At 39.3% G+C, this 24,056-nt stretch overlaps 1 protein-coding gene across 2 annotated transcripts in view; it reads right to left on the bottom strand.

Moving 5' to 3' along the window:
- Positions 1-24,056, bottom strand: part of PGAP1 (post-GPI attachment to proteins inositol deacylase 1) — a 38,810-nt gene that overhangs the window by 12,687 nt on the left and 2,067 nt on the right. The window contains exons 1-18 of one of the 2 annotated variants that reach the window (XM_035332251.1): positions 22,764-22,967; positions 21,321-21,474; positions 18,145-18,320; positions 17,495-17,666; positions 16,241-16,401; positions 14,590-14,642; positions 14,355-14,421; positions 12,896-13,001; positions 11,187-11,242; positions 11,024-11,107; positions 9,148-9,197; positions 3,567-3,618; positions 3,286-3,363; positions 2,507-2,582; positions 2,110-2,183; positions 1,979-2,030; positions 1,110-1,173; positions 52-160 (exon numbers count right to left, since the gene is read on the bottom strand). In XM_035332251.1, the coding sequence (XP_035188142.1) occupies positions 52-160; positions 1,110-1,173; positions 1,979-2,030; positions 2,110-2,183; positions 2,507-2,582; positions 3,286-3,363; positions 3,567-3,618; positions 9,148-9,197; positions 11,024-11,107; positions 11,187-11,242; positions 12,896-13,001; positions 14,355-14,421; positions 14,590-14,642; positions 16,241-16,401; positions 17,495-17,666; positions 18,145-18,320; positions 21,321-21,474; positions 22,764-22,766 (1,587 nt within the window). In that variant the 5' untranslated portion in view covers positions 22,767-22,967. Of the gene's footprint in view, positions 1-51; positions 161-1,109; positions 1,174-1,978; positions 2,031-2,109; positions 2,184-2,506; positions 2,583-3,285; positions 3,364-3,566; positions 3,619-9,147; positions 9,198-11,023; positions 11,108-11,186; positions 11,243-12,895; positions 13,002-14,354; positions 14,422-14,589; positions 14,643-16,240; positions 16,402-17,494; positions 17,667-18,144; positions 18,321-21,320; positions 21,475-22,763; positions 22,968-24,056 lie in introns of those variants that run through there. The other variant, XM_035332250.1, reaches the window with a different exon arrangement.

Raw genomic sequence — 24,056 nt, 5'->3', positions numbered from 1 at the left:
AAAATTATACAGCAATGCAAACTAAGTATAAAATAATTGTTTGTTACTCACTTCATACTGACAGTCTGAGGAAGAGTAAATGTTTAGTACTGGAACCCTGCTGTCATTTCCAGGCCGAGCAACATGCAATTTTGCAGAAATCTCAGTAGAAGATGGAACTCTGAAAGAGACTTAATTGGTAATTGTTTTCCTCATAGTCAAAAAAAAATTTTCCAACATGCTTTAGTCTTCAGCAAGTATGCATAAAGCATAACTAATACATCAAGTGTCATCCACAAGCTGGGAGCCAAATAGTATAATGAACTTGTTTATTCTATCACAAAGAATCATAGAATGGTTGGGGTTGAAAGGGACCTTCAAATCATCTAGTTGCAACCCCCCTGACATACACAGGGACACCTCGCACTAGGCCAGGTTACTCAAAGCCCCATTCAGCCATCCAAGAGCTACGTAACATTCTGAATCCACTGTACTCTAGACTACCTCAGGGGCAATGAACTAATGAAAACAAACAAGTTTAGCATTAGCATATGCACTCCCTCATAAAACCTGTAAATATGTTCTGTGAAGAGAATGGATAGGATGGATTCTGAAGAATAAAATTCAGCCTCCTGCAAGCATTAAGTTGTTGGAGTAGAAAATACAGGAAAAAATCTGAAGTTCAATCAGGTTGTTCAACTGTGAGTCGTGAGTGACACGCGTTTCACGGCATATACCATTTGCTTTTGTCAAGCAGCTTAGGGTTGCTGTGTGATCCAAACCCTGGATTACAGGAAGAAACCAGGACCCCATGCAAGCTCTATTCCCCAGTCATGAGGGGGGTCAAAGATTATGCTGAGAATTTCAGACCAAGAAATCCTATTTCCCTTTTTTTTTTATTAGCAAGAACTATCAAACAAGCAACTAGTAGATCTATTAGTAGATCTACTTATTTAAAAGAAAAAAAAAAACAGAACAACTTCTTTGTCAATGAGGACAGAAAGGTAAATGAAAGAAAGATGCAAAAGAGACTAGATAATTTGTTTCATATCAGAAATATGCCCACGACAGCATGCAAACTCTCTTCAAGAACATATCAAGAAATAAATTATAACTGTTAAAATCCTTACTTAGCTACAGTTACTGAGTCTTCATGTGACCAGGGTATATGAAATCTGTAAACACTAGTTTTTTCTGAAAAGGAAGATAATTAAAAATACAAAATTCATTAAGAACAAGATATAGCAACTGTCTGCAAAAACTAAATGAACCAAATTCAATAGTCCCACTGTATACAGGCAAAACATATGCTATGTACCATTTCTTCAAAACTACACATGTACATACTGCTTACTAGTACAACTTTCTTACTTCTGTCTATAACATTTGACCTGCTATAAATTCACCATAAGACACTTAAAAACACAAAACAAAACAAAAGGTGGCCTAGAGATCATTGTACAGAAGCACTGTGCTTGCAGTTACATTGCAATTAGTATTTCAGCGGAGTTAACACTGAACAAAAATGACTTTTAACACATGCTGTTACAGACCAAGACAGCAAGACACCAACATTTAAAGGCAGTATAGTTATGAGAAAATTTCTGGTTTTCAATTGCAATCTGTTACACCTCAAGCTAGTAAATCTATCACTTTTTTTTTTTTTCTTGAAACCAAGCCCTTTAGCATCCTCTTCTGTTTGAGTACATGTAGCTCAACACTCAGATTTGAGTGCCATAATTAGCTAAAAATCCTAGTCAAATATACTATTCTTTTGAAATACTTCCAGTGTAATGCAGAACCCTGTGTAAAATTCAACCTTCCTTTCTGAGAAGAAATAAAACAAACATAGGAGACTAGTTCCTCATTTTCTTTGAGCTAAAATGAGAAATACATAAACCCCATTGCCTGAAAGGACTTTTGGTTCCACAAGTTTTAGTCTTGAGAATTTTCAAGGTTTAAAACAAGGTTATAAATACTTTAGAACACGCGTATTTACCTTTGGGTGACTGGCAGTGGCTCTCTATATATATTCTGAAAGCTTGATATACCTAAAACATATAAAAAAAAAAAGTTCTTAGACTCCAAATAATTGTTACATTAGCTTAAAAAATTTAGTAGTATTCTTACTTGGTTAAAGTGCTGAAGCTGAACACTGTAAAGTAAGCCAGTTGAATTTAAAAGAATTTTGCTTGAAGATAGGCCTGCAAAGGATACATTATTTTAAAATATTAGATAAAATGATTTGAGAACTCAGTACCTCTTCAGATTTGTTTTTTTCCCCAGGAGATTTATATCCACTATATATGTTACTCCCCAAAAAAAAAAAAAAAAAAAAAAAAAAAAAAAAAAATCACATTTCTTATTTGTTACTAGCATGAGTAGTGTTAACTTTGGTAAAAACAACCCCACCTCCAAAAAAAAAACAAACAACGAACATTGGAAGTTTTAGGCAAATTTATTATCTAAGGTGTTAGTTAATATTAGTTTTCCATTTTTCTTTCCAATATTAATATGATATACTTACCAAAGGAAAAAAGATTCGTTACAGGAAGCTGTACTGTTCTGGAATCCTCTTTGAAGAATTCACAGTTCAAAGCAAACTGCAATTCAGAATATTAAATACAGACCTAAACTGAACACAAGACTGAAGGCTTTGCTTTAGCCAAGCACTATTCACAGGCACCTGCAGAATACAGGACACAAATACTGAAATGTCACTTCTCCCCCCTCCCCCCTGACTGTCAGGGACCAGCAGTTAGTTTATTCTTGTATACAGCATTAGAAGTCTGGGTACCTTAAGCATAACTTGCAGGTTTCTCAGGTTTGCAGCCATTTGCAACAGCCTTCAAAAGGCTGAGAATGACCAGAACCCAGTTCACATCCCTCCACCTCAGGTGCATCTCAGTGTTTCTGTTGTTGCTGTTTTCTTGTTTTTGTTTGTTTTGGTCAGGGGTGTGGTGGGGTGGGAGGTGTGATGTTGCAAAGGAGCATGATTTGTCCAAATTCTGGATACAGTTTTCTAAGCAGAAAGAAGCTCTAGTTTGTCCCCTGAAGTTTAATTATGTAAGAGCAAAGAGACGTATGCAGCAAATACGAGTTGCACCATCTCTAATATATATTTAGTTCACTTGAAAATTACTTTCCATCCCATTCCAAGTCTATCGTTTGTTCTCTCTTTGTTTGTCAAACCGAGAGTTTGACAATTTGTCAAAGTAACTGAGCACATAACCCTTTAACTTCCATCATAGCATCTGAAAGCTATGAACACTCTGAACAAGCAATGTCCATGTTTCATCTTTTTACCTTATTGCCGACTGTGGGTGGTACAAGAATGACAATGTGGGACAAAGAAGGATAATCCTGAAGTTTCAGTGTTATAACCTTAAAAAAAATAGAAAAAAATAGAAGAGGAAAAGCCGTTACTAAACACACCCCTTAGCTTGCCAGTTCCCAGATGTCCACCTCTTGTACCCCTTCATCTGGAATACAATTGCATGTTCCATGCAAACAGAACAGATCGTTCTCCCATGACATGCAACCCCACCAAGCACCTCCCCCTGCTATGAGGTAGGTACAACACTTACCTTGATGGCTGGAAGTAACTCAGCTCTCCAGGATAAATCAGTAGCTTCCAGACTGTAAAAATCCATGCACATTAAAAGGATGAACATTTCATTATCCAGATATTAGATCATGACAGTGGAGCAGCTTTTATCCCTCTCTACCTAAACATACATAATTATGAATTGCAAACAAGTTTGGGTCTACTGCAGTCTGCTACTACAGTCACTTATCAAACTATAATAATTTCAGATACTGCAAATGTTGTTTTTGTATAAAGAAATTAAATGAAGCTCTAATTTTGTAATACACAACAATCAGCAGTTACTAGACACACATCTTCCAAAAGAATGAAAACTCTCTATGAGCCAAGACAGCACTGGCACTGAACTAACACACAGTTTTACTAACACCTGTTAAATATCAAATGTGTCCATTGTTCCTATGGGAACATTCAAAACATACCACATAAAACAGGAACTGCAGACCTTGCAACAGCTCAAAACTGGTGTGTATTTGCATTAAGTTTCACATCGAGCAGCAAGACATTCATTCACTTACCATTAAATAAGATTTTTAGAATACCAGGATACATTTTGTTCTCTAAATAGTGTTACAGGACCTCAGGATAACAGTGTTTTTGCTATGGATTTCATTAGGCTAGGTTTTAGCTAGCAGTCCTGTGCTAGGCTAACCTCCATTTGATGCCAGTCAAAGGTTATACAGAACAGTAACAGCCAGCTGCTCCTTGGATCAGGAAAAAATAATTGTAACATCTGACTGGATGCAAGAGAGTGTGACTATACACCTCAGCATAGATCCCAAAGAAATAAACACTATGCTAGCTCAAATCCACTTTGGAATTTTCCCTAATTTAAAGGGTAGCTTGAATTTATGTTGAGCTGACTCTGAGGAGGTAAATTAAGCCAGTGTTAAAAACAGTTACTTTAGACCTTTTTTGTAAAGATTGTAATGACCAGTTCGCGCAGGCAGGGCGAGCAGGAAGGGCGGAGAGCAATCGCCTGCCCACCCGAACACCTCTTAACGACAGTCGTTAGCTAGGCGATAATGGTCTCCACCAGGCACGGTGGGCTCTCCAGGAGGTCGGTACACACCCAGACCGACTGCCCGTTAAAGAATGCAGCGGTTCAGGTCACCGGATGCAGGGAGTGTCAGAGCCTGCTGCTGCCATCGGCGGGAGGCAGAGACGCTGCGTGCGTGAGGTGCGAGCAGGTGGATGACCTGATCCGCATGGTGGCGGAGCTCAAGGAGGAGGTGGAGAGGTTGAGGGCCATCAGGGAGTGTGAGCGGGAGATAGACTTGTGGAGTAACTCCCTGCAGGGCCTCAAGGAGAGGTACCGGGCTGAGACACCCCAAATGGGGGTGGAGCCCCTGCCTTGTCGCCGTCGGGCAGAGGGAGGGGATCTGGGAGTTGAGGAGGAATGGAGACAGGTCCCTGCTCGACATGGCAGGCGATGCCCTCCCCTTCCGGCCCCACCTTCCCAGGTGCCCTTACACAACAGGTTTGAGGCCCTGGAGACTGAGAGATCAACAGCAACTGAGGAAGAGGTAGAAAGTGTTCCCAGGAGGATGCCTAGGGCGAGGAGGTCGACTCCACGCCTCAGGACTGCCTCCATCAAGAAAGAAAGAAGGGTGATTGTTGTGGGAGACTCTATCCTTAGGGGAACAGAGGGCCCTATTTGTCGGCCTGACCCTACCCGTAGGGAAGTCTGCTGCCTCCCTGAGGCCAGGGTCAGGGACGTTGCCAGGAAGCTTCCCAACCTGGTATGCCCCTCTGATTATTATCCTCTTCTGATAGTCCAGGCGGGCAGTGACGACATTGAAGACAGAAGCCTGAAGGCAATCAAAAGAGACTTTAGGGGGCTGGGACGGTTAGTGGACGGAGCGGGAGTGCAGGTAGTGCTTTCGTCCATCCCTATGGTGACAGGGAGGGGTACAGAGAGGACCTGGAAAGCCCACCTGTTAAACACGTGGCTCTGGGGCTGGTGCCAACGCAGAGATCTTGGGTTTTTCGACCATGGGGCAGTTTATTCAGCACCTGGTCTGATGGCCGTAGACGGGTCCCTATCCTTTAGGGGAAAAAGGATCCTTGGCCAGAAGCTGGCGGGGCTCATTGATAGGGCTTTAAACTAGGTAAGAAGGGGGATGGGGGTGAAGCAAGGATTGTTGGAGCTGTGCCAGGGGGAACAATAGCAAGGCCGGGGAATAAGGTAATGGCCCAGCTGAAGTGCATCTACACCAATGCACGCAGCATGGGTAACAAACAGGAGGAGCTGGAAGCCATCGTGCAGCGGGCAGGCTACGACTTGGTTGCCATCACGGAAACGTGGTGGGACCAGTCTCATGACTGGAGTGCTGCGATGCCTGGCTATAGGCTCTTCAGAAGGGACAGACAGCACAGAAGGGGTGGCGGTGTGGCTCTCTATATTAGAGAGTCTTTCGATGTTGTAGAACTCGAGGCTAGGAATGACAAGATCGAGTCCCTTTGGGTTAGGATCGGCAGGGACAACAAGGCTAGTGTCCTGGTCGGGGTCTGCTATAGACCGCCGAACCAGGATGAGGAGACGGATGAGGAGTTCTACAGGCAGCTGACAGAAGTTGCGAAATCTTCAGCGCTTGTACTCGTGGGGGACTTCAACTTCCCTGACATATCCTGGAAGCACAACACAGCCCAGAGAAAGCAGTCTAGGAGGTTTCTGGAGAAAGTGGAAGATAGCTTCCTGACGCAGCTGATTAGTGAGCCTACCAGGGGTGGTGCCCCGCTAGACCTTCTCTTCACAAACAGAGAAGGACTGGTGGAGGATGTGATTGTCGGGAGCTGTCTTGGGCAGAGTGACCACGAAATGGTGGAGTTCACTATTCTTGGCGAGGCCAGGAAGGGAACCAGTAAAACCACTGTACTGGACTTTCGGAGAGCTGACTTTGGGCTGCTCAGGACACTGGTTGGTAGAGTCCCTTGGGAGGCGGTTCTGAAGGGCAGAGGGGTCCAGGAAGGCTGGGCGCTCTTCAAGAGGCAAATCCTAATGGCGCAGGAGCGGTCTGTTCCCATGTGCCCAAAGATGAGCCAGCGGGGAAGAAGACCAGCCTGGCTGAACAGAGAACTGTGGCTTGAGCTTAGGAGAAAAAAGAGGGTTTATAATCTTTGGAAAAGTGGGCAGGCCACTAGGGAGGACTATAAGGATGTAGCGAGGCTGTGCAGGGACAAAATTAGGAAGGCCAAAGCTCATCTGGAGCTCAATCTGGCTACTGCCGTTAAAGATAACAAAAAACGCTTTTATAAATACATCAGCACAAAAAAGAGGACAAAGGAGAATCTCCATCCTTTACTGGATGCAGGGGGAAACTTAGTTACAAGAGATGAGGAAAAGGCGGAGGTGCTCAATGCCTTCTTTGCCTCAGTCTTTAGCGGCAATACCGGTTGTTTTCTGGATTCCCAGTACCCTGAGCTGGTGGAAGGGGATGGGGAGCAGGATGTGGCCCTCACCATCCACGAAGAACTGGTTGGTGACCTGCTACGGCACTTGGATGTGCACAAGTCGATGGGGCCGGATGGGATCCACCCAAGGGTACTGAGAGAACTGGCAGAGGAGCTGGCCAAGCCACTATCCATCATTTATCAGCAGTCCTGGCTATCGGGGGAGGTCCCAGCTGACTGGCGGCTAGCGAATGTGACGCCCATCTACAAGAAGGGCCGGAGGGCTGACCCGGGGAACTACAGGCCTGTCAGTTTGACCTCAGTACCAGGGAAGCTCATGGAGCAGATCTTCTTGGGAGTCATCATGCGGCACTTGAAGGGCAAGCAGGCAATCAGGCCCAGTCAGCATGGGTTTATGGAAGGCAGGTCCTGCTTGACGAACCTGATCTCCTTCTATGACAAAGTGTCGCGCTGGGTGGACGAGGGAAAGGCTGTGGATGTGGTCTACCTTGACTTCAGCAAGGCTTTTGACACCGTCTCCCACAGCATTCTCCTCAAGAAACTGGCTGCTCTTGGCTTGGACTGGCGCACGCTTCGTTGGGTTAGAAACTGGCTGGATAGCCGGGCCCAGAGAGTTGTGGTAAATGGAGTCAAATCCAGTTGGAGGCCAGTCACTAGTGGCGTCCCCCAGGGCTCGGTGCTGGGGCCGGTCCTCTTTAACATCTTCATCAATGATCTGGACGAGGGCATTGAGTGCACCCTCAGTAAGTTTGCAGATGACACCAAGTTAGGTGCGTGTGTCGATCTGCTCGAGGGTAGGAAGGCTCTGCAGGAGGATCTGGATAGGCTGCACCGATGGGCTGGGGTCAACTGCATGAAGTTTAACAAGGCCAAGTGCCGGGTCCTGCACCTGGGGCGTAATAACCCCAAGCAGAGCTACAGGCTGGGAGATGAGTGGTTGGAGAGCTGCCAGGCGGAGAAGGACCTGGGAGTGATAGTGGACAGTCGGCTGAATATGAGCCAGCAGTGTGCTCAGGTGGCCAAGAAGGCCAACGGCATCCTGGCTTGTATCAGAAATAGTGTGACCAGCAGGGCTAGGGAGGTGATCGTCCCCCTGTACTCGGCTCTGGTGAGGCCGCACCTCGAGTACTGTGTTCAGTTTTGGGCCCCTCGCTACAAGAAGGACATCGAGGTGCTTGAGCGGGTCCAAAGAAGGGCGACGAAGCTGGTGAGGGGCCTGGAGAACAAGTCCTACGAGGAGCGGCTGAAGGAGCTGGGCTTATTCAGCCTGGAGAAGAGGAGGCTCAGGGGTGACCTTATCGCTCTCTACAGATACCTTAAAGGAGGCTGTAGAGAGGTGGGGGTTGGCCTGTTCTCCCACGTGCCTGGTGACAGGACGAGGGGGAATGGGCTAAAGTTGCGCCAGGGGAGTTTTAGGTTAGATGTTAGGAAGAGCTTCTTTACTGAAAGGGTTGTGAGGCATTGGAACAGGCTGCCCAGGGAGGTGGTGGAGTCACCATCCCTGGAAGTCTTCAAAAGACGTTTTGATGTAGAGCTTAGGGATATGGTTTAGTGGGGACTGTTAGTGTTAGGTTAGAGGTTGGACTCGATGATCTTGAGGTCTCTTCCAACCTAGAAATTCTGTGATTCTGTGATTCTGTGACCTGATTCAAATAATCACCTGATCACCCACACTTCTAAATATTCTCATATGGTAACAGAAACTCTGCAATATGAAAATAAAAATAAAAATGCTTCAATTCACTTTCTGAGGGCTTCAAGTAATGCTTTATGTCTTTGTCATAGGATTCTAAAAAGATGCTACAAACCATACAATTTAGGGTTCCAATGCAGAATGCAGTGTACATGAGACAGCAAAAGGAGCAGTTTTTTTTTTTTTTTTTTTTTTTTTACTGCTATGAAGGTCAAAAATACAGCTTAAAGAAAAATAAACTTCACAAAAATTATTCTGCATTCATGTAGCAATTTTGGAAAGTATATTTTTTCCTGTCTATTGATGATACAGAAAGCATGAATTATTCACAGCAGGAATAGGAATTCTATTTTTTCTTCCCAACCCCTTCCTAAGGATATTTTATATGCTTGAAAACTCAAATACAGTCATACAAGATCTACTTAAATAAAAACCTGGAACTATGTATACTCACCACATTGAAGCATTGCTGTCCATACAGCCATAAATCCAGCTACTTGTATCCTGTAATGTCAATAACATAAAAAGTACATTACTGATGTGTGAATTTATAAATATGTTACTAGTCATTCTTTATCAGTATCAACACATGCATTGTTTGGAGTAATCTTCTCCAAAATTTGTACATGCTAACAGTTTCAGTTCACCAAATGTGAGCAATTGTTCTAGAATACTTTAATAGCAGAGCCTGGTGCAATTAACTTACTGGAGAGAGGAACAAATTTTCATCTTCATCTCATTTTCCATTAAGTGTATCTGCAGCCACTATCACTATAATAACCAAACTCTCTTAATAGTGTTATTTGCTGAAATGTAAAAGCAAGGATGATGATAAAAACAGTCTCTCTCAAATTCCATCTGTAGTTTACAATGAAACTATTAACTTTTTTTTTTTTAAACATTTCACAGCAGAATCAGACTTCTGTGTTAATGGAATTTGACATGATATCCTCCATTAAAGAATCTGATATCATAATCTTGCAAATAGAATTGCAAGGAAAGACAAAACATGAACATTAAAGGTGTTTTTTTTTTTCCAGAATCATTTTAAATAAGTTTAATTTGTCATCTTTTCTAGATATGAATTGGCACATTTTTCTAAAAAAAGAAATACAAGGTTTGGCAAGCAAACTTTAATTATTTCTCTTCAAAAAAGAGAAGTATCTGCCTTACACGATATAAAGTTCGGTTTTATTCAAGTTTAATCTTTTCTATCTAAAATTAATGTCTCAAGCTCCTATCCTGAGTAGTCAAGAAATACTTCAGATTTTGACTGTCCTACTGGTTTCCCCTTAACTCTCAATACTAGAGAATATAAGTATTCTGTACCTCCTCTTCCTCAAACAGTACCAGTCCTGTCATTAATACATAATGAAGGCAAAAAATTGCCCCATTCAAGGGCAACTAAGTTCACAACAAATTTATAAATTTTGAAGCTGCTTCTGGGAAACAATTACAGAAGCACTGAAGATATACATATATTTTCCCCACAATGGTAGTCTGAACCTCTCCTTTTGAGGTAATAGGGATAAGCAGAATCATACAGGAAAGCATCTTCATTTCCTTGCCATTAATCTAAAATCAACCCAGAATCGCAGAATGGTTTGGGTGGGAAGGGACCTTAAAGATCATCTAGTTCCACCCCCCTGCCATGGGCAGGGACACCTTCCACTAATCATTTAATACTGAGAGGTATATTTATCCATCTCCAGTTTGCCAAGAGATGGCATTTCTTCCTTTCAAAAAGTATTTTAAAAACTATTTCAAAAACATTTTAGCTGAAATTATACATGTGGAACTAAAAATACAGGGCATACTATCACCTCTCTTCGCAACAAAGGAGACAGCTGAGAAGGTGATGTTTTCTCAGCTGGCTCCCATTCACATCCACTGCTTCACTGAAGATCTCTGTAGACTTTCTGGCTCACTTAAATTTTATTACAGGAAAGCAAACCTATAAGCAGTGTTCCTGAATTCTAAGTACAGCTAAACCCTGGCAGCACTGAAAATAACTTCTTCATTCAATGTCATTGGTACAGATGCACTAAATTAAAGGAGAAAGCAATCTGTGGCTAAATGTAAGAGAGCCAAAAATAAAACATTCAGATTTCAGAAGTTCAGGTGGCATTGAAGGTTTCAGACCTTGAACACTAAGCATGACATGCTTAAACAAGAAGTACATGTGACACAATGTATTAGGCTGTGAATGTAAGTGGATGTCATTAATTTCTACTATTATTCATTAAATTGTCTTAAAATCACAACATATCCAAATTAAAACCAAACAAATTAATAAACAAACTCAAGACATGAAAAAAGTATTTTCTCACCAACATGCTGTTTTCACAGTAAACATGACTGTAGGATTTTCTGTGGCTTGCAAGAGGAAACACAAAATATTTTCCATTTGAATCCTTCAAAGGGAAAAAAAAAAGTTCATTACTAAAAAGAAAAGATAAACAAAAAAGCACAATAAAGGAAAACATTACTTACATTGTAAACAGAGTAAGTCCATTTTGAGGTTTTGACTTCAATCCACATGAAACCTCCTAAAAACAAACATGTTTTTATATGTGACACTGAAGGAAATAATCTTCAAAAATCTCATACTTTCTAATTGCTTAGAGGTTATATCTTATCAGTAAATGGCTCAAAACCTTACAAACTTTAGTCAATACACAAGCTTGCTGCTGCTTAGAATGACATGCAACAGCCATAATCAGTTACACAGGAAGTAGCAAAACCCTAGAATCCAATTACTACATATTAACCACCAAAAGAGAAAGCCTATATATTTTAGGACAACGCTCTCAAGGAAACAAAATAAATAAGAAACTGAACAACACAAAATGTAATTACAGGGTGACATTAAATCTAATGAACATTAGAAACACCCCCAGTCTTTGTTTCTCTCGGCCTTTTAAGAAAACGAGTACAGAAACTTGTGTAAAAGCAAGTCAGTGATGAGCTGAATGCCACATACAAGAAAACAGTAGGAGTTTAAGCATATGTCTGGAGAAAGAAAATAAGACAGAATAACAAACAGATTGGGTATGTAAATACTGCAAATTGTTATGCAAGAAGGTTAATATTTTTCTTTTGTGTAACTAGAATAAGCTAAATTTCTCTCATGAATTTTTAAGTGTCATGAGTGTGCCAGAAATAGGAAGATGCAAACACTTTGAACTTCCAAGAATAGTCTCATCTATCACTAGGTAGATGAAGATGGCAATAAATGCCCCCTTAACATTCTCTTCAGAGGGACCAAACACTGTTCACTTAGCTTCCCTCTCCCCATATCTTACACCCCAGAAACGAAACATTGTGGTGGTCCTCTACTAGGCTCATTCTAGTATGTTAATGCCTAAATGTCCCCTTATACCAGGGTGGCCAAAACTGGACACAAAAGTTCAAGCTATCTTAGAAGTTCTGCAATAGTTTACATTAAGAAAATTTCTGAAATAAAATGGTTTTCCTCAGTTCAGGCCAATTCAGCAGAACTAGCAATACAGCTGCGCCTTATGAAACATCTCTTTAGTTCCCAAGAATCCTTGTGCTCAAGACTGTTTATCTTTTATCTGTGCATTCTTTGCAGTGACAAGGAAACCATTAGCAAGTGGTCCATTTTACCTTGTCCCATCACTAAATTGATGAAGCAGCCCTGAATATTCAGGATTTCCTCAAGTAGCACAAAACTAACACATTAGCTCTACAATACAAAGAATCACAGAATCTTTAAGGTTGGAAAAGACCTCCAAGATCATCTGGTGCAACCTTTCCTTAAACACCCCCAGGGACAGTGACTCCACCACCTCCCTGGGCAACCCTTTCCAATGCCTAAACACTCAACCCTAACCCTCTAGCAACAATGGGATGCAAATGTAGACTAGACAGTATTTTTGGCATCCAGCTATCCCCATTTTCTGAGATTGTCTATTGGACACCTTAGTGTAAATACAATTCTTACTTGTGCCCCAGAATCAAAGGCATATAAAAATCACATAGCCTTTTCTGCCCCTACCCCTTTTAACCTATTTGGTGCTGAAACCACACAAAAGTTGATAGTGTAGGTCTAAAAATCCATATATTGTTTTAGCAATGTCTGAAGAAGGACAAATTTTATTTCAGAAGCTTGCTAGTGAGAAGATTTACTCTTAACCAGAGTATCTCTGAATCTTGTTCAAAAGAAAACTGCTACACACCTCTAAGTTCTGTAAAAGCTTCAGGATTTTCCTCAAATATCTTTCCAGGGTGTCTCACAAAGTGGTGATTCAGTACGGACATTCTCTTCTTGGGATCCTCGGTTATCTTAAAAAAAACAAAAAACACAGATGGTCAATTTTTATTTTACCAATTTGTGTGATTTACAATCATGACGTGATCAGCAGAAATACAGTTCGGGGAATGAGAGGAAATAAATTATTAGAAGACATGATACACTAAATATAATAATCTAAATAAAGTACTATCAATAGTCAATCACAGCAATACAGAGAAAGTCAACATTTGCTATTATGCATAAATAAAACTTTTGGGAGTTTTGTATCCTCATCTATCCTTAACACAAGGAAATTATATTCTATATACACACATAAAAAAATACATATTTCATATAGAAAACCATACATTCTTCCCAAAACAACATACTCATGGCAGAGTTTAGAAATATTTATATGTACTTGTCTTTATTCATAAATCTAGCACATTACACCTATCTTAATATTTCAAGAATACAAATAGCTGTAAGAGTACACTGGGCTTTGCTTTTTTTTCTTCTCTCCTCTTCAGCTTTTCAACAATACAACTGATTTCTGCGAAGTGTTACCTCCAGCACACTGTCAGTCAACTTCAGAAAAACCGTACCTCCTTTTTGTCCCTATAAATTCCATATTAAAGTGAGCATGCCTAAGAAACTAGTGCAGTGTGGCACCAGAGAGGCTGAAAAAGAACACCTGTAAGCCTTCCTCTTCTATGTCTGTGGCTCTGCTCTTGCATATTTCTAACCTCTGGACCTTGATCCCAATTCAAGTGTATGGCTGCCGAACATTTCAGAAGGATATTTATTTAGAAAAGCAATAAATGGTGGTAACCAGAGGTAAACAAATTAGCTTTTTCCTGCGCTAATATTGTATTTACAGTCTATTTTTGTGGTATTCACAAAAGAATACTGTAAATACTTGCTAGCCATTATGACAACAATATGTGGGGAAGTTTAAGACGTATTATGTCTGAGATAAACCATCATAGTTTTTCACCCTTTTTATACTATTTATACAAGGTGAGTCCAACACACTCTAAGAGATTCCATTCAAAGCTACACAGCTAGCAAAAATTTATCATGGTGCAAGGTCAACTAAACCTAATGCATCATGTAATAATAATACAGTCCACAAACCAGCTATAAAGCACCAAGCAATAATAACGTTATTAATAAATAATAAAAATTGGCTTCTAATTATTTCTGACATGTTGGTCAAATAACACAAAGCCATGAGACTTTTTCAGTGACTGATACCAAAAAGGCAGTAATTTTCTCAGCGTGACTCAGAAAAATGAAAACTGAGCGTCCTGTCTAATAGGGTGGTATTTGTCCTGATTAAGCATTCTGTGTGGGAAGAAGAAAGTGTCATGGGGAATACACAGTGGGTCACATATACAAACCTGCCTTGTCTTTTCATCTATGAGATCAAAAAAAGCTCTAATGGTAGCCAGGATCAATTCTTTGCACCTAGAAGACAGAATAAGTAAAATTAAATCTAGAAAGGAAATATCCAGGGGAATAAAAGTGGCAGGAAGAGACCATATTATGCTGAAATTACATTATTGTATAATGTAAGAACAACAGAGAACAAAGGGATGTTTGGTCAGCCAATTAACCTTTGTTCGATTAGCTTACCACACTATGGAGAGATGGTCTGTTGAGGCCCAAGCTCTAGGCACAGCCGAGCTCTGTTTGGAGAAGGAAAACAGCTAAGATATTTTTATAGTGTTCAGCATTTAAAAATTCTAAGTCAAGTTCCCTCCCCTCCCTCCCCCATTTAAATCTACTTAGGTAATTAGGAATAGAGTTTCATGGACAGGGGTATAATAGAATGGCTTCTTCAGTCAAAAACCTTATTTGCTTCAGCAAAGACAAGGACTTGTAAAACAAAATGACTATGGAAGTATGTATGGTAGATAGATCAGATAGCAGAGTGTAATGGTCAAAGGGCAAATAATGGTATATAAGAAACTTACCAAGAAGTTCTTCAAAGACTGCTTCTCTTACTAATCTTACTAATTTAATAAGTGAACCTGGCACATAAGAATAGAAGCATGCCAGTGAAGGCTGTTGCTGAAAAATAAAGGACACCCTCAACAGGAAGGAGCATGAAAGAACTGGACAGTCTGAAGTTACTCATTTGTACAAGCACATGTACTGCATTTACAGACTGCTACCAAAAACCTCCCTTCCATAAACAGAGCTCATTACCTTATCATACAACCTGATTCAAGTAAAGTATAAACAATTAATGAACTACGGCCACGAAGAAAAAATAAAGAAAAAACCCCACCATCCTACAGTATGACTTGTTAGATCCAGATGACAAGGTTATAAAAAAAAAATATATACCACTCTACACAAGATCTCATGCAAAACCTTGGTCACCAACAGTCATGAGAAATGAAAGTGCAGCAGATGCAGAGAAGGGTTGCTAGGACAAAGGGATTGCAGAGTTAATCTTCTCAGCCTAGCAGAATCAGAGTGGAGACTATTTATAGACAGCCTTCTGTACAATGGGCAGGGAGGTAAACACCAAGGGAATGAAAACTGTTTCAGATAACATTTCAAGTTGATGTCAGAACAAACCTGTTTAAAAGCTGGCTTACACAATAAATGGAAGCTGGAAACTACAAATTTTCTGTCAAACCCTACTGAGGAGTATTTGCCAGTTTCTTCTGTGCAGGGAACAGTTCTATGGCAGGAAACATGGAATAACAAACCTACCTAGTTCTATGATATTGCTTGATTAATTCTGGGAGGAAATAGATGCCTGCACAAGCAGAAGACTGGACTGGAGGATCCAGTAGATCCTTTCTGTTTGTAAGTTCTTTCAACAACAAATACAAAAAGAAGGCTCAAAAGACAGAACCATCCTTCTATAAACCAGCAATCTACTCCTATACTGCACATCTGTCAGTCTCCACGTACACATCTCTTGCAAAAATGCAAATAAAACCTGATTTCTGCAACAGAAAAGGTGCAAGAAGGTGGTGAAAAGAAATTGTACCAAGCAGTACTTGGGATGATTCAAATCCACCCCAACACATACTCTTTCAGTGGACACTCATTTCGGCTACATCCATTATTTATGGTGTTTTTATATATATATATATATATATATATATATATATAATCTGTGTTTTCACGTGTATTATTTTCATATTTAGTTACACTATGCTATACACATAAACTACAATCAGATACTGGTACATGTATGACAGAGACAGCTATCTAGCATACCTCCATGCAAAAAAACAAAACAAAAAAAACAACATTTTTTTACCACAACAGATAAGGCACTGTCTTGTTGACTCAATCTTGGTAGAAAAGCCAGTCCTGAACGAACTTGGTAATCTCTGAATCCTCCCGCCACAGAAAGGGTAGTTAAATTTCTTAACTCTTGGGCGTTTAGAATCCAATGATTGTTTACAGCTGTATAAAAATCTATAAAATACATTAAAATCAATCAATTTCCCATAAATCTATTTTATATATTTAAAAAAGCTGCGGAAAGATTCAACTAAAAAGTTTCTGTAAGCCCTCCTAGAGGCGTTCAAGCTATGATTACCACTGTTGATTCATATAAGGAACAAAAATTATTGTTTTAATGCCAAGGAGGTAGTAGTTGGGAGAGACAGATGCACTCACGCTTCCTCTATTAGCTGAGCACTTATTTTGTTTAGGTAGCAAATCACGGTTCTATTTTAAGGGTGGCAATAATCCAGAAACAGTCAGTCAGCAAGAACAAAGCATTGCATTGCAATCAGTTATAGGAGGAAAAATTAATACAAACACAATAAATCAAATTTAGCAACTAAACATAACCCACTCCTCTTGGGTGCCACAGAGAATAAAGAAAATTAATGTCTATTCTTTTCCTTCATCAATTCCTTCTATATCTACGTGAAACAGCAAAGTAGACACAAAGCACATATTTCATCAGCATAATTTAGTTATCTTTCCAATAAGTTAACAGTGCATACATAATGATTATACTTTCTTTTTCATTTCAGTTAAGTAAGCAGAAAATACATTGCATCTTCTATACATATAGATAAACATATTATGTAAAATACATAGTTACACCTATATCCAATATGCTCCTCCACACACTTTGGGAGTGACAAACATTAACAACTTCAACAAAAATAACTCCATTCAGGCAATCCATTCGACAAAGAAAGCCATTACAGAGTTCAAGTTTTACAAAAAAAAGAAAGAAAAAATTGTCATTCTCTGAAGAGCTTGCGAAATTAGTTACACACACTGCAGCTTATTGAACATAGAAATTATTTGGACTTCTGCCCCTTCACAGAAGCATAGGCCCACATAGTCAATTTTATAATGACATTTCACTTAAAGTAGCATAGTGCACAGAAATAATCGCTACAGTAATAAAGGAATAGATTAATTACAGCAAACAGAACATTCTGCGCACACAAACGGCTCCAAGCCTCAGCAATTCGCAAGAATCTCACCAGCTAATGCATGAGGGAATCAGTAAAGAAGTAAAATGTAGTTAGGTTAGGTTACTTACCAGTAAGATATTTATCCAAAGGCATTACAGGTGCAACATGAGGTGTAGCTTGTGTAATGAGCAGATTTATAAGTTCAGGCTTAAAATTCTTCAGGGTAAGCAATGCTCTTGCAACAAGACCACCCATGGAATGGCCTACTATTGCAACGCTGCTTGGTGCAAATTCTCGGTCCTTAAGCAAAGAGCAAAGCTCCATGTCAAATCTGGTTCTGATGTAAGCCTCCTCTGATTAGCAGGTGTTCATTCCCCCCCAGATCAACTTGCATCCCTTCAAGGATAATATTAATTAGTATCAACATAGGCTAACAGAAAACTTTTCTAGGAAAACAGTATGGAAGGTGATGCTATATTATTATTTTAATAAGCTAGAGAAAGTTTAAAGCTGTACTACAAAAAAAGCATGCATTACACATGGAAGTCTTTGTTTATAAACAATAAAGAACCTAATCAGGGCTCCAAGATTGTCACAAACATTAAAAATCTATGAAAGAGCAGCAGTTCTCTCTTGTGCTGTTACTATGATCAATTACCTACACACAGGATAAAGTCTCCCTCCCTTATTCATCGTTCTTCAGTTATCTGTCAGAAAGAGCTGACCAGAATTCCATTCCAAAACACAAGTACATGTTCTAGCATATGGCACTACTTACCCTGTACAACTTAAGAATTACTTTTATGCATTCATGCACAAATTTGGTCTGTCGTTGGAGAGTACCACCATACAGTGCAACCAACTCCTCATTGAAGTTGACAGTGAAGAAATTAAAATGATACTTGAAGTCAAGATCTTCTGCTTTTCTAAGTGCAATGGATCCGAGAGAACGCACTAGGAAAAATCACATAAATTAAGCAGGGACTGTTAGACTGTCCTAGCACCATCATCAGTAGACAAACACAAATACATAACCTATCAAGAAACAAATGCTATTTTAAATTTATAAATGACTTGGCAAGAATAATGAAAGGAAAAAAAAAAAAAAAAGATGGAAGGCAAATCTTTTCTAAACTGCAACCCCACTTGTTTTACAAAAGCAGATTTGAATATATAAATAATTACAACAAAAATATCAGCCAGCCACTGACAGTACTGAATTGCAAAATGAGAAATGTAGCAATTATCCTGTTTTTATAAGCATCCTTCTGACAGAAAGAAGTATGAGTAAACACATCCTAATACAAGTTTTCAGAAGCATGTGGAAGAGATGTCTGATGAGGTAAAAGAACAGGTTGGAGTGAGGTATGGAGAACTGCATGCTATGGCATGGCAGCTGACTTCATGGACACAATGTCTAAACCAAATTGATAAAGGCTTACGCTCCTTCACCTGAGCATTGCTCTTCTCATCTCTTTTGCACCTTCTCATCACCGCCCGTACAAGAACACAAAATGAGTATTCTTGCCTTCAACTAGAAAGGCAATGCTATTGCTGGGGTTTTCTAAAATTCCTTTGAAGACTACCAGTCTAGAACAACATTCCCAAATACCACCCCAAGATGTATAGAGGAGAAGGAAACCAAAGCCCAAAGAACACTTCTCCACCAGAAGTCCTGAGGGAGAAAATGCCCTGTTTATGAGGCCTTGCTTCTGACCTGTGCTCATCTAACCCTGGCTGCTATTTAATACAGCCTTCTGAGTGCAGCACTGTGACTGAGGAGACAGGGCAGGACAGGAACAGCACCAGCTGCAAACAAAGAGCATGACAGGGTAAGAAGGAAAGAAAAGAGTCCCCAAAACAAGTGTACACGTCTACAAATAAACTAATGATCTGCCCAAGTCTGTCATTTAGAAGCAGGATTTGTCTTAGAGTGCAACAGCTTCAGAGGTCTGCAGCCTGCAGAATTCTCCTCAGAAAAGTTCACCAGAGAGGTGAACAGAACCAACTAAACTTCAGCAAAGCTTTTCATGTTAGAAAATAACATTACTGAAATATTTTATACATTCAACCACCTAAACAAATATTATCAGCATGATGCAAATTATAAGTAGAATTTGTAGTCAATCATTCACCAATTCTATCTAAAATTGGTAAGTAATAAGAACACCTTCAAAATGGTTTGAAAAGACCTAAAAGGTCAAGCATCCCATCACAACTTTATACTTTGGAAGTTGTGGTAGAAGGAACACGAATATTGCCAAAGATCACAAGGCAAGTTTGTGACAGGTTCCTGATTAGAACTCGGGATCTCAATTCTCCCAGTTCCAGGTCTGTTCCCACAAATTAAACCAGACTGTCTTCTCTCGCGCAAAGGCTGAATTTTGTAAATTTTACAAATTTCACTTTAGTGCCTGTGAAAGATAATGGATTCACATCTTTCAAAAGTGTCTGTAACAAATCAAAATAAGAGCCCAGAAAACACAGCAGCGATGCTTGCTTTCATTTTTCAACCATCAACAATTTTCAAACAAGCATGAAAAGAACAACAGCAGCAACTGTTCAGCTAGGTATCATACCTAAAATATATTATTCCACAATAAATTCTAAATGAAATGTGAATTTTCATAATAAACCATATTAAAAATATTCTTAGCCATAGAATAAATCAGTTTTGCCTTAATCAAAGATTTTGGAAAATGAATGTGACTTACTGCCAGTCTCCCTGAATCACTTTATCAAAACAAGGAATAAATATTTGAAGGCACTCATCTAAAGTGGCAGGATATCTGCAGCAGGCAGTACTCCTTCTACTCAACTAGGTTTTTCTTTATATATTTCATTTTGATTCCTAACATACACTGAAAGTACCATTCTTTTTCCTGCATAATGAGGTCCTGCCCTGATTTTAGAGACAGCATTATCTTACATTATGTTCATAATGTTATTTGGATGCTACTGTCTCTGCAAAGCCATGTGAAAGTACGAGTTTGCAAAATATTTTACTTTTTCATAAGCTAAGCAGGTATGTTGTCTGCGAAAATAACCTTGTAAAGGTTCTCTGAAATTTGATAATTTAACCACCAAGTCTGGTGCAAATATAAGGAAAAAATTATCATGGTAAAACAGCAAGGTTTAGGCTGAAGTTTTTCCCCATATACACACACAAGTTTTGCTAATGTCTGAAGGGTGTTACTAAATGTTTCAAAGTACATTTCAGAGAACAAAAATAACAGTAACAAACCCAGCTTGGAAGGAATTCTGGATACTCCAATGGACATGTAAGCACAGTACTTCACATGCAAATCATTAAGCTTGGTATTTACATTGAAAAATAAAAAATGCTTTAAAACTATTCCTTCTTTTCACCTGGAGCCTAGAAGTGTAACAGGCAGTAACATGGAAAACCAAAGCAGGCCATGTGTAGAGGGGGAAGATGATACTAAGGAAAAAATAACCACGACATAAAGAATTAGGAAATATTGAAGCTACAAGTTAAACCATAAGATGATGCTTATTTCTATAGTATGTAACTAATACAACTTCTGATGACAGGTGGCAGCTGATTTACCTTCTTCTGATCAAATTCAGGTATTGCTTTATTTGGCACAGCTGCTCTGAACACTGTTCAAATCAAAAGCAAATGTTTTTGATTGGAAACACATAGCAAGGGTGCAGTGCTGCCATAATACAGCATAAATTGTACTGTTTCTGGCCTTCAGAAGATAACATCTCACTCCAGAAATATATTGTAGCTCAACTGCTTAACTGATTTCAAATAAAAATCAAGTATTTTGCCTTCTTGAAATTGACCACGGACTGATAAGGATTAACGGCACGATAAGATGATCGACCATATTTGATATCATTTCAAACAGAAAACTTCTTGCTGTTAACTAATGCATAACTATGAGAACTCTTTGCAAAATACCTATAAATTAGGTAAATGCTTACCTTGTTTGTAACTGCCAGCATTCCCAGGAAGAAAGAGAACTGGAATTCCTGTCAATACTAGATTTTTGTTTTCTTCAGCATAATTCCCCTCCCCGTAGAGATAGAGCTCATATGCTGGATATCGCCTGGCTGTTTTCTTCGGTAATTTTATTTTCTGTTGCAAAAGAAAACATGGCACAGAATCAAAATACTATCCTCTAGCACCCAAGAACTCAGAAGATTTTCGAAATGCAAATAGGCTACTACAAAGAAGGCAGCTCAGATCTGTTGAACAAGGTGAAGAGGCTATATCCTTACTAAAAGGCTGAACTGAAAGATAGCTGATGCAGTTTGGAATGTCAGGATGTTCTCATTAAAATCTATTACGCATGGAAAACATAGCTTATTGTTCACCTTTTGAACATGAAGACTACATAGCCTAGTTTTCCAGTGCCTAGAAAACTAAATAACATTTGTTTCTGAATGTGGATTTAAGCTTAAAGAAACCAAATATGACATCTATACTGTTGCAAACAAGAAAATACAGTGGCTATCCAGCCATTAAAACACTTTGGTTTCTGTTTTATGTAGTGATTTAAAGAACAGTCTGAAGAACACAGAAGGAAAAACTTCAATGGGTTTTGCTTTAAAAAGTTCAATAAACGTAAAATGTTGAGTACTTATTTTAAGTAGGTATTACTGTGCATGAGTGGGCTGCAACTCCTTGAAACAGTTATGAACTTGAACCAGCTTTAAACAAACTGGGAATGACTGCAATTGTGTATCTGTTAAAGTTGCACATCCTTAAAGTAACATACTACAGGGAAAAAAAAAAAAAAAAAAAAAAAAGGAAGTCACATCTCCCAGGACATGAGATTTGAGGCCAGAAACCAGGACACCTGAGTGATACTAATTATACGCTTGTTAGAGCATTTGGTTACCTATCGTGATAATTCACAGATAAATGAAATAATGAACAAACTGTATCAAAATGCCTTTTTTTTTTTTTTTTTAATCTTAAGGTAACATTTTATTTTACATCACAGCAAAGTGAAAATTAAACCCAGCTTTGCATCAGGAAACTTCTCTAAAGTCTCCCTCATGTGCCTTGCTTAAGTAGAATTAAGTAGAAGCATCTCTATTGCAGTCGGTTCTCCCACCTCTGACTACAGTTAAGGTGATTTAGCTGTAATTCCCACCACACACACATGCACACTCATCCCCTCCCCTTTTCATCTCTGTCTGTCCCTCCTTGCCTACAGACCATTTCCTTTCCCTTAGTCTTCACCTTGTTTGCCATATTGGTTGTTTGCAGCCTGTCCTTAGTGTCATATATCTATATTATATATAGAATAAAAGATTGGTGTCTGTATATATCAAAGATACATACAAAGTATATATACACACAAACAGTTACAATTCCTTCACTTTGAACAAAAATGTTAAGTTTTGTTCAGGACTTACCATTTTCTAATCTTTCTTACAAATTCCTTTCCCTTGACCTTTCCATCACCTCGTCTCATCAGCTTCGCTAACCTCACTGTCCCTTTCTCATTCCTTTCCATTGTTCCTTTTTTGAAGGTGTTCAAATTTCAGGGGAGGCACACACAAAATCTATTTAATTATAGTCAGTTTTCATTAGTAAATTAAGCATACTGCCTGACTAATCAAATAACAATACTATTCAACTATTCTTCCACAACATCATTCTGGTTCACCATCTTTTCAAAATCTTTTACGGGCAATAAAAATCAATGAGCTGCCTACTTTTTTTCTGCAAAGTATGGTACTCCTCTACTACAACAAAACGGTAACGCAGATCTCCCAAGGGAAACAGAAGTCCCTGTTCCACAACAGAGGTTTTAAATTTTGATTTCCCAAGACCCTGGTTACATAATTGGCTGTAATGAGCTATGGCAAGTTTTTACAATGTCAACATCGGCTTCAGTTTTCACTGCACTTCTAAGAAAATCAGGCGTGTGTGAAAAAGCCCTCATTAATAACTTCTGAACCTCATAACAAGTTTAGCCAGGACAAAGATTGGTCAAGTTCAAATACTGCAATTCTGCAACTCAAGCAAAAATAAATAAATAAATTAAAAATAATTTTTTAAAAAATCCATACCAATTCCTTTATTGGTATTAGCTCAACTGTGAGCTATACCACACTGTTAGACACACCAAAAAAAAACAGACTCCAGAAAATCAAACTTTTTGTTTCCCTGGTCAGAGAACTATTTGTTTTGAAATGCAGTACACAGCCTGGCAGGGAGAACAGGTACCATTCATCTGAAATCCCTACCTTGTAGTTTCGCACCAACACCAGCGTTACAAATACATTAAGAATGAAACAACCAACCTCTTCAGCAATAAAAAGGTAGTTGAAAAGTATAACGCCTTAACAAACTCCATCATGGACATATTTTTTCCCCAAAGTACTGTTCTGCACGCAGTAAAAGTGACCGCTTAGGGATTAGGAGCTTGGAGACACACTGCAGCGAGACGTAACTTGCATCCCTGCTGCGTGGAACTCCTGCCCTTAGCCCTGTTCCCGTGCCCATCCTGAAGCAGTGCATCTCTTACAGCACTGAACTTAGACCTGAAGCACTGGCACGGTGAGCCAATACCAAAGCTGTGCTGGTAAATGACGGTTTCAGGGAACCTCCAATAACATCAAACAGATTATGCCAGTAACTTTCCCTTGGTTGGCTTTGAACTGAAACTGAAGTAGGTTTCGGCTACTAGGAGAGCTGAAAAT

This window comes from Oxyura jamaicensis, chromosome 7, assembly GCF_011077185.1.
Source record: "Oxyura jamaicensis isolate SHBP4307 breed ruddy duck chromosome 7, BPBGC_Ojam_1.0, whole genome shotgun sequence".
NCBI classification, from domain to species: Eukaryota; Metazoa; Chordata; class Aves; order Anseriformes; family Anatidae; genus Oxyura; species Oxyura jamaicensis.
This window is presented reverse-complemented; position numbering and strand designations above follow the sequence as displayed.